Source organism: Jaculus jaculus, chromosome 11, assembly GCF_020740685.1.
Source record: "Jaculus jaculus isolate mJacJac1 chromosome 11, mJacJac1.mat.Y.cur, whole genome shotgun sequence".
Classification (NCBI taxonomy): Eukaryota; Metazoa; Chordata; class Mammalia; order Rodentia; family Dipodidae; genus Jaculus; species Jaculus jaculus.
The window spans coordinates 90,623,775-90,634,823 of record NC_059112.1 but is presented as its reverse complement, the minus strand read 5'-3'; the positions used below and the strand labels follow the sequence as shown (position 1 = coordinate 90,634,823).

At 42.9% G+C, this 11,049-nt stretch overlaps 1 protein-coding gene across 2 annotated transcripts in view; it reads right to left on the bottom strand.

Annotated features, from left to right (window-relative positions):
• Positions 1-2,349: 2,349 nt before the first annotated feature.
• The window catches only part of Usp13 (ubiquitin specific peptidase 13), a 122,222-nt gene continuing 113,522 nt past the window's right edge, over positions 2,350-11,049 (bottom strand). For both annotated transcript variants that reach the window (XM_045161512.1, XM_045161513.1), the window contains exons 20-21: positions 9,328-9,412; positions 2,350-7,133 (exon numbers count right to left, since the gene is read on the bottom strand). In XM_045161512.1, coding sequence (XP_045017447.1) covers positions 7,040-7,133; positions 9,328-9,412 — 179 coding nt within the window. In that variant the 3' untranslated portion in view covers positions 2,350-7,039. The remainder of the gene's footprint in view (positions 7,134-9,327; positions 9,413-11,049) is intronic.

Sequence of the window (11,049 nt, the reverse complement as noted above, 5' to 3'; positions counted from 1 at the left end):
TAAAAACAGAAAGTAAGCAAAATGATGTCTCCCCCGCTAAAGATGTTCACACTCTAAACACTACAACTTGTGGCTGTGCTGCTGGAAATGGCAAAAGATATAATTAAGTGGATTTTTGTGGCTGCTGTTGTTGATTTGTTTGTTGTTTTTTTTTTTTGGAAAGGATCTGGTGTGGTCCAGGCTTGCCTCTCCCTTGCTGTGTAGCTGGGGCTGACCTTGAACTCCTGATCTAGAGTTACAGGTGTACACCAAGGCTAAGCACCCAGAGATTGAAGTGTTCTGCATTACCTGGGTGAATCAATTAATCCCAGGAGCCCTTATAAGAGGGAAGCAAGCTGGGTGTGATGGCGCACGCCTTTAATCCCAGCACTCGGGAGGCAGAGGTAGGAGGATCGCTGTGAGTTCAAGGCCACCCTGAGACTCCATAGTGAATTCCAGGTCAGCCTGGGCTAGAGTGAGACCCTACCTTGAAAAACAAAAAAAAAAAAAAAGTTTTAGAGTTCAAAGCCTGCCTAGGCTACATGAGACCCTATCAAAAAAGAAAAGAAAAGAAAGAGAAAGGAATGAGTAAAGAAAGAAGGAAGGAAGCCGGGCGTGGTGGTGCACGCCTTTAATCCCAGCACTCGGGAGGCAGAGGTAGGAGGATTGCCATGAGTTCAAGACCACCCTGAGATGACAGAGTTAATTCCAGGTCAGCCTGGACCAGAGTGAGACCCTACCTTGAAAAACCAAAAAAAAAAAAAAAGAAAGAAGGAAGGGAAGGAAGGGAATGAGGGAAGAAGAAAGAAGAAAGGAGGAAGAGAAGAAGGAAGGAAGAAGAGAAGAAGGAAGGAGGAAGGAGGGAACAAAGGAATGAGAGAGCCTCCCAAGTGCTGGGATTGTAGGCCACCATGCCTGGGTTTTAATCATTGTTTTCATGTCTTTGTTTGCTAACACCATCATTCTTGTCATCTCTGGGGTTGTTTCCGACAGTCCCCAAGTTGTACGTCACATGCTCCAGCTTGCCAACATGTCTAGAGATTTTTGATTCAGTGCGGAACATTGTGATACTTACATTGTAGTGTCTGGGCTCTAGTTTTTCTTCAAAGAGTTGCACTTGTTTGGGCAGGTAGATGGTAGCCAAAAAAAAAAAAAAAATCTTTCAGACAAAGCAAAAAAAAAAAAGAGGGAAGCAAGAGAGTCCACTGAGTCATGAGAGTAGAAGGTAGGGTAGATGGCAATGTGGTCAGGAGGCCAAAGCCAGCAAATGTGAAACGCCACTGGTAGGTGCAGGGAAGGGATTCTTCCTGAAACTTACCACTGCATGTTCATTTTGGCCTCCTAACGTATTTAGCCACCTAAGTGTTTTAAGCTACTAAGTCTGTGGCAATTTGTCATGGCAGTACTAGGAAATTCATGCACCTCAGTAATGTGGTGGCAAAGACATGCTGCAGTTTCCCAAGACAACACATGTCCATTCCACTTTTTTATGTTTATTATTATTCATTATTATGTTTATTATTAATGCCATTAATATTTTATGTTTATTATTATTTAAACTATTATAAAATATTATTAAAAAGATGTTTCGTATGGATCATCATGTGTTGGTACCCTCTTTTCCCTCGTTCTTGCCCCCATTCCACTGGGGACGCTCCTCAGTAGGGTTGCAGGTATTCCCCATGTTGTTGCAGCCTGTGCATCGTGGGAGCAATAGTCAGTTATTTTGGGGGCTTACTGAAGTAGACTTAAAACTCACCCATTCCACTTTTAACTGAACCAGGGAAGCTCCAAACCAATTGAGCACACCAGGACCACAGAAGGGTCTCCATGTACACCTTGAAACCATTTATATTGATTGTCAACCTGATAGGACCTAGAATCACCTGTGAGGGACCATTTTGATTAGGTTGAGGTAGGAAGATCCATCTGAGCTGTGGGCGTGGGCCTGGACTGCGCACCAGCACGGGGAGCTCTCTGCTTTCTCACTGCTAATAGGCTGATGTGACGTCAGCTTCCTGCTCCTGCCGTGCCTTCCCTGCCATTGTGGACTCTACCCTCTGGAACCACCAGCCCTTTCCTTCCATAAACTACCCATGGCCAGGCATTTTGTCCCAGCAACAATAAATTAACTGATACACACCTCTATATGACTTGATATCCAGCAGGGAAAATCCAAAGGATGTCATCTCCCTCTGCCCTGATCCCTCCCTCCTGCACAGCACTAAACACATCAAGAAATCCTAGCGAGAAACGCATCCATCACTGTCCCGAGCTCCCCACTCCTCTGATGGATAAGAACCACCAATATTCTTAGCATTTTTTTCAAAAGAAAGGGAGAAAAAAAAAAAAAAGAGCCATAGAAGGACCTCAGGTTGTGAGAATAGTTTTTAATTTAAAACAATCAAAGCAATAAATCGTCCATCTCTCTTTCCAACACAGGCAAATACTCTCCCAAAACACCTGAAACAGTTTAAACACCAACTGTGACTAGTGCAAAAGAAAATAAATACAAATTCTTTCAGGAACTGACATCAAACTTGCTGGGTGGGTGGACATGGGCCATAGGCTCAGCCTCTGCCCAAGCCAAGAGAAGTGGCGAGATCGGGAGGGCATTTCTGCACACCCTCTTGTGAACAGACTACACATTTGGGGAGGGAAGAACCACAAGAGAATGTTGCCTGAGGTAAGACCAACAAGCCTGACCTCCTCTGTGGCTAACAACCAAGCACCAGGAAGATGCGAGAGAAAACAGATGCCAAGGCTCAGAGCAAAACCAAAGGAAGGCCATGTGGGCTGCACTTGCCTTTGTTTTTGTTGTTGTTTAATTGAGATATGCACACATATAACTTTTTAAGGCAGAAAAATCCTGTGCTTTCTGGGCAGTATCTGGTGCCTCACATGCTCCTGATTCCAGCAAAAACATCTGTGTTGCTTCCACTGGGATGCTCTGCAGAACTCCTTTCCTAGTTATCCTATGTCACTGTCTGCCTTACCAAGGGAAGTCCAGCAGCAATGTATTAATCACAGACCTAATTTTAAGCTTCTCTGTGGCCACACTAAGAACAGGTGAAAAGGCTGAAGTTAATTTTAATATTTATTCAATGATTACTCTATTTAATTGGCATACCCCTTGTGTCATTTGTAATCAATACAAAATATTAAATATCTATACTCCTTTTTTTTTTTGGTATGAAGCCTTCAAGACCTGTGCAGGACATCTTAGTTCAGTCTGGCCAAATCCCAAGTGATCTTTTGCCACATGTGGCTACAGATTACCATACGAAAGGTCCACGTAGCTACTTGTAAACACTTTGAGGCTGATCTGTTGAGTAAGAAACTCCCGTGACACTGAGTTATCGGTCCTACATACCCACTTAGGAATGCAGACACTTAATCTGTCTCCTGGGATTTTCTTACCTAAAGGGCAGAATCACATCATATCTAATCTCATCCCCTGTCCCCCTGACAGCTCTCTGACGACAGCCTGGGTTGGTGATGAGATTTGCTGGCTATGGTGCTCACAATGACAAAGATATCACTTCTGGGACAGAAAAGTCTATGAGCACTTACTTGAGGATCACAGCTATCTACAGAGGAATCAGAATTTTAAAATAATCCACAGATGCTAGACACAAACTGAAGGTAATTCTGATGAGACTTTTTCCAAAAGGGTGTTTTAAGTGGATTGCATTGGCTTTGGAGAGGGACAGGGGCAATGTGTCTTATGGATTAAAAAGCAGTACGGTTTGGGAGCAGGGAGAAAATATTAGCATAGAAAGCAAAGTGAAGCCGGGATAGAAACAGGACAGGCACCAAAGAAGGCTCAGGTTCCGACCCTGGGAACATAAGCCAGAGTAACCTACCCTAAACCTCTTAGCGAGACCCACAGCTCACGGGCCAGATCCCAGCAGGAACCACTGGAAAGTAAAAAATGAAACCAGATATTAGGACTAGAAAGGACTTCCCAGATTGTCTGGTCTAAGACATTCATTGAGAAGACAAAGACCTAGGGATGCAAAGTGAGTGCACCCCATCATCCTTAGAGATGGAGTCAGCAGACAAATGCAGGTACTGTCTCCTTGTGGGCTCTCTTCTCTGTGCATTGCAGGGAAAGCTCCGGCTCGGGTAAAGGGAGTGCCCAAAGGAGCACTGGGACATGACAGGCACATTCTCTTGTAGGTTTGAGAAAACGGGTTAATTCCAAAATACTAAAAAGCAACACTGATGTAAAATTTTCTCCCGTAAAAGAAAAGTCCCACTGCACCAAACTGGATTTCCAACTCGTTGTTTGGGTGTTTAGACCAACTGACAAGAAAAAACTTTGGTACATCACATTTTCCACAGACATATTCATTGGGATGCTACACAAATGGATATCAAAAGATATTTACAGGAAGAAAGATCTGCCTTTCACACACATTGAGAATGACACAATGACGCCACCAAGCCTCACACAGAGGACTAACAGTGGACCAGCTGACACAGCCCATGTATTACTCCAGGTCTCAGTCACAAATAATGTCATCAATACACGTGTGTAAAATGAAGCGGTACATTCCACACGGCTACTCCAGAAAAACTTGCTTTGTAGATGTCAGGAGACGCACATAGATGCATTTTTGAGCAAGAAAGACAGCCACTGTATCTTCCAGTCCTTCCCAATTCTCTGTTTGAAATAAATAACACATATACAAAACTTTGCCTTGTAGAAATAGCCCTTTGTTTTGTGAGGCAGGAGAAAAGGCAACTTTTTATGTTTACTTACAATATGTTTTGACATCAAGAGGGCTAAATTGTTTTACTTAGTGAAATTAGATAATTTATCGACCATAATATTAAATGCAGACTTTACATCATTGATTTTTACAAAGTTTTGTTATAAAATTTTTTATTTTGTTTAAAATTCACATTACCTTTGTCCATGTCCCAATCCAAACCTCCAGTGATTCTCTGGCGGGCCCCCCCACGCCCAAAGCCTTTGCTTTGTAACATCGCTGAAAGCCAGCCAGTGTTGGTCTGTGTCTGGAGCCACTGTCCCAGGATTCTCAGCCCTAAGGGGACTGGATTCATGAAGTCTGCTGAACGTGGGGTCAACACATGCCTAACACCGACTAGAAGGTGGCATCAGTCAGGGCATTTAGTAGAGAACGACTGTGCCACGAGCTCCCTCCTTCTGCCATCTCATCGGTCTCCAAAGGGAAGAGAACATCAAGTAAAAGAAGTCAGGGCGTGGACTCTGCTAGGTCCCACAGTGGTATCTCACCTACTGTTCCGTAATGACTTCCTTAGATGCCATCTCCCTACAGACTCAAAAGAGAGGGGAAGTGTCACCCCATCACTGTGTAGATGGGCAGTGAGGCACGGGGGAAGCGGGGGAGAGATTTGCCCAAGGTCTACCACCAGCTGAAGACAGCACCCCAGTTTCTAGGCCTCGGGCCTGGGCTCCACATTCCCTCACTTACATGGTACACCTCACGTGATCTCCTGTGAGAAGATGCCCCGTTGTGACGATAGCCGTGACTGTTCAAACTCACTACAACCTGATCCAAGGCCTCTGCTTTTATTTCACCCAACTGCTGCTTTATTTTTCTAGAAAGATCTTTCCAATCAAACAAGTACATCTTAAGCAGACAGGATTAAATCCTTTTTAATTTGACTGAATAAACTGAATGAGAATTTCCAGAGAGCCTAGAATTTGGTGCAAAACAGTGGGAAAATGAGAGTTTTCATCCTATTGTATCATATCTGAAAGTCTGCTTTAATCCCAGGCTGCAACTAATGAACAAAATAGCCAAGTGGAAAAGAGGGGCTTCGTGGTGTCATGGGAGTGTCTTTTGTATCTGAAATCCTTAAAGTGCCCAAGATCACACTGTGAGACACAAGAGATCAGCAGCGAGGGAAGTAATACATCAACCAGGGCCGAGGTGAGACCAGACCCAGGAAAATACAGAAAAGGAGGCAGATGAAGAGTTCAAATACTTTCTTTCAAAGAGAAAATTTGACAAATTTGGGCATTTAACATGATTCCAGAGAGTTACCATGTGGCATGATTAAAAAAAAAAAAAGTTAGCTCCTCTAACTAAAAACAAATATTGTACCTTTGGGGGAATGAGCTACTGAGATAAAGAGAATCCATGTATCTTGGACACAGTACAGTCTGAGGAAACCTGCGCATCCGGCACCATCAGCAAATGCCACCTCCCCGCCAAGTGACTTTGTTGATAGCACCGACAGGGGTAACTCAGCCCTTTGTACTGCTTAAAACTGAATTGGAATTAATTTGTTTAGAACTATTCCTGAGTTATAATTTTGTTAAAATGTTTACCTTCCTTTTCCAGATATGTTTCATATCAACTACTCAGCCTTCAAAAACCAACTCATCACAGATTGCCTACTGGGCTACAAAGATCTCACACACTCACTCTCACACATTCACACAACTGCATAATGTATTTTGATCTGAGTTAAATTAAAAATAGCTTTCATTGCAGGTGTTCTATTATACACGGATAGGTCAGACATCATGTGGATAATGAAAAAAAGAAAAAAAAAAAACTATACCACAAATAAAGCCAAGCCTCGGGTGGTTTTCTACATGAAAAAAAAAAAAGTGGGATTTTGATGTATTTAGGTGAAACCACACTACTGGCCACATTGATTGATGTCTCTGAAGGCCACTGCCAGTGGACCCCTCCCCGAAGCAAAGCACAGGGCTGGGGGCACACCCCACATTTGATGAGCTGATGGTAGATGCTATTTCAGCAGTAGAAATACCTCTGCTTACATCACCTTCTCCTTGACTGTTTATCAAAACTACAACAGACTACGGCCACCAATAGAAACTTCTTCCCAGTTCTATTTCAGAAGCTGTCACATGACCGTGCTCTTTAAGTAACTACAAATGCCCCATATATTCCCCTGTGTCTGGTGGTTCCAACTTCTTATTCTTTTTTTTCTTCTTCTTCTTCTACTGCTTCTTCTTCTTTTTTATTTTTTTTTTATTTTTTGGCAAATTAAAAAGGCATATGGCTTCTTCTCGCCAACCTGTGTCTGAGGTTCAGCTTGGTCTCCTGCGGTAAAAGTACAGGTAACCCAGGTCTTTAGGGGGTCTTTCTGAGGCACAAACTTTGTGGTCATTGTAGATCACCCATCTGCAAACAAAGACAGAGCATGTGAGAGGTGCAAGCAAATGATTCACAGAGAGAGCTCACTGCACCATACAAAGGCACACACATAAAAAACCACGATTCCTGAAGGTAACTCCAGCCTACTATACAAAAAAGAACAATTCTGGCAAGGAATCCCCACTGCCTAGTGATTTTGCTAATGTCTTATTTATTTATTTGACAGAGAGGGAGAGAGAGAGGATGAACACACCAGGGCCTCCAGCTGCTGCAAACAAACTCCATATGCATGTGTCATCTTGTGTGTCTGGCTTACATGGGTCCTGGGGAAACTGAGCCTGGATCCTTTGGCATCACAGGCACTCACCTTAACCGCTAAGCCATCTCTCCAGCCCATGATGTTTGAGCACAGTCAAAAAGCAGTTAGTAAATTCTGTTTCCAGCTTATGCACTTATGATAGAGGGTGTCACAAGAGACGGCAGGCGGCAGATCGCATCTGCAGAAGAAGGAGCACGGGAGCAGCGCTGAGTTTTCAAACTCTCCCCAGGCTCCGTCTCCTCTGTCAGCTTCCACATGCGTGCTGCCTGGAATCTCCCTGAGCCCGAGTCTCTCGCTTGCTTTGTTGCAATCTTTTTATTTCTTTCTTTGTAGTAAGTTTTAATAAGTACTACCTGATTTTTATAATTTGACAAGTTTTTTATATATTTTTTATTTCAGAAACAGAACAGGTATGCCAGGGCCTCTTGCCACTATAACGTGCCACTTTGTGCATTCTGACTTTATGGGGTACTGTGGATTCAAACCTGGACCATCAGGTTTGCAAGCAAGTGCCTTTAACCACTGAGCCATCACTCCAGCTCCTCTTGACAGTTTGTGTGTGTGTGTGTGTGTGTGTGTGTGTGTGTAACATATTTTGATCATCATTCCCTCTTACTACTTTTTCTTGATCTCTCTCCCCACACCCCTTCCACTGAACTCCTCCTTGGGGGTTTATGGATGCTTAAAGTTTAAATCATTGCTCATTGATTATCAACTTAACTTTCATCCCTTTTTACTCCTCAGTTAGATTGTCGTAATTCTTCTAATCAAGTGTTCATGTCTCTGGCCAGGCTGAAGGTATCAAAGTGCCCCAGACCCCAGTCAGTACATGAGCTTACAAAACCTACTCTAATCTCCCTAGATCCTAATGATTTTGGAAACAGAATTGAAGACCAAATATATATTTCATCATATCACAGAGATAGTATGGGATAGGGATGTGGACTTTGGGTCAGACTTTTGTGGCCTCTGGTAAATTATTTATTCCATAATTCTCTTTGTAGAATTCCATAGATAGCTTCAGAAGCTAAGTCAAAGGGTTATATACAATAGTGTTTATTTAAACCTTAAGTACAGAAGTGATTTAAAATCAGACATAAACATCTGCCTACTGAACTAATATACAACTGTCAAATTTTCACAGACTATTTGGTACAGTAAGAAATACAATATAATATGAATATATAATATGGATCACAATACAAATTGAAAATCAAGTTTTAAAAGTACAGATACCTTACACATAATTTAAGATTTTAGAAAGAGTTATAAATATATATGCATGCATGTATATGCATATATATATATATATATACCCTCTTCCAATGATACCAATAAAATAAAGAAAAATATTTCAAAAGATGGCAGAAAATAATTGATCTCTTTAGTCTTCCAAAGTACATGTTTTTTTAATTGTTTTTATAGTTACTAATTTTTTCACAGTGAAATTAAGCTACTCCTATTTTAAAAGAACCACCACACTTGGCAAAAAAAAAAAAAAAAAAAGCCTTATCAATATAAATTCTGTGCTCAGTGAGCATACTGATCGAACTGAGAGGACAAAACGAAAAGCCACACCCGAACCAGACTCCACTGAAGACACCAAGTCTGGGTGGGAATGTGCCGTTTCCACAGTGGGAGGCCAAGCTTAGGTGTTACTTGGTGTTCTAAAACAGGAGTGCCCACCCCAGGCTACAGTGGGAGCAGAAGGAAGGGCATCCCCAGAGAACATACCAGAAGGATGACAGCCCTACAAACCACAACCACCTCGCTCCCCCTTCACTCCAAACTTCCAGTTCAACTTCAGCAGCCAAGAAGCCAACAAGCAAAGCACTCAGGGGAGGCCAGTGCCCAGTGTGGACTCCATAAATCACAGCTATTGGCGACCTTCCAAAGACTCACCTTCCTTCCTTTTTGATATGGCAAACATAATGGCCACTCATCGTAGACGTTCCCATGTGACTGATGAATGCAAACAGCTCATACCCTACAAAGAGAAAAACCGTTGCTATCAGGCAGAATTCTAGAATCTAGTGTACTTCTGATGAGAATTTACAGCCAACAGCAATGCAGCCCTAACACACACACACACACACACACACACACACACACACACACACAACACCAATTCCACCAGCAAATTCATATTAACCAGGAAATAGTTGATGTTAAACTCCAGTCTGGGAAGGAAACCAAACCTTCCGCATAGCAGTCTGATGGCAAGCTCTTGGGTCTGAAAGAGCAGCCCTGGCTTTGTCCCTTCCAAACTGCATAAGAGTAGACAAGCTGGCCGGGCGTGGTGGCGCACGCCTTTAATCCCAGCACTTGGGAGGCAGAGGTAGGAGGATTGCCATGAGTTCAAGGCCACCCTGAGACTACAGAGTTAATTCCAGGTCAGCCTGAGCCAGAGTGAGACCCTACCTCGAAAAACCAAAAAAAAAAAAAGAGTAGACAAGCTGTCTCATCTCTCTCTGCCTATCTCTATTATTGAGGTAAGAAAAGAGTAAAGGAAAGGAAAAAGAGGATGGGGAAAGAAGGAAAAGGGAGGGGAGGGAAGAAAAAGACCACCCACTCCTTAGGGCTGTATGAGACTTACCTGAGCACTTTAAAACACACGCAAACGCGATGATGATGAAGAAAGCAACGAGGAATTGTTATCAATTATAGAAAACACGACCGCGTCACACAGATGCCTGAACTATACCATCACTACAACCTGTGTAGGATCAAGCCTCGGGCTTCCTACTTTCAAAACAGAGTCACGTGGCCTTCTAGTGAGGTAGGTTTGCCCTCCTACAAGTGGCTCCTACCAGCAAGCACAATACCAAACACACACAAATCCACACAACATTTAACAATCTGCTGTAGAGAATGATGGGATAGCAGAGCTGAGAGCAAGCACTGACAAACTTTTATAGCCACCAGTAATTAATATTTCTATCTGAATAGGAGACAAACTGTGCTTGCATGTTCATTTTCTAGTACTCAACTTTTTTTTTTAATTTTTATTTATTTATTTGAGAGAGACAGACACAGAGAGAAAGACAGATAGAGGGAGAGAGAGAGAATGGGCGCGCCAGGGCTTCCAGCCTCTGCAAATGAACTCCAGATGCGTGCGCCCCCTTGTGCATCTGGCTAATGTAGGACCTGGGGAACCGAGCCTCGAACCGGGGTCCTTAGGCTTCACAGGCAAGTGCTTAACCGCTAAGCCATCTCTCCAGCCCTGTACTCAACTTTTATTGCCTTTTTCTTTTCAAAGGTATAAAAGCATTGGTCCTTTCCCATTCTTCTCTTTGTGCTTTTCCCCCATGATCACTTGCATCCCCATTTTACTTAGTCTTCAGTAGCCTTACACCATGTTGACTAAAACCTTCCTCCTCAAATGCTTATCCCCAGATCCCCCTCTTGGCTATTTTTGCATCTATAAACATACACAGTCATGCACACCACATGCACAGAGACACACGCTAAAAATAAAATTGTTTTCCAACCAAGACAATCATTCCAGTCATTAAGGAAGATGATTTTTTTTTTCTTTTTGGGAAGGAGGAGGTATTTTGGGGTAGGGCCTCACACTAGCCGAGGCTGACCTAGAACTTACTCTGTCAAGGCACTCCTCCTATC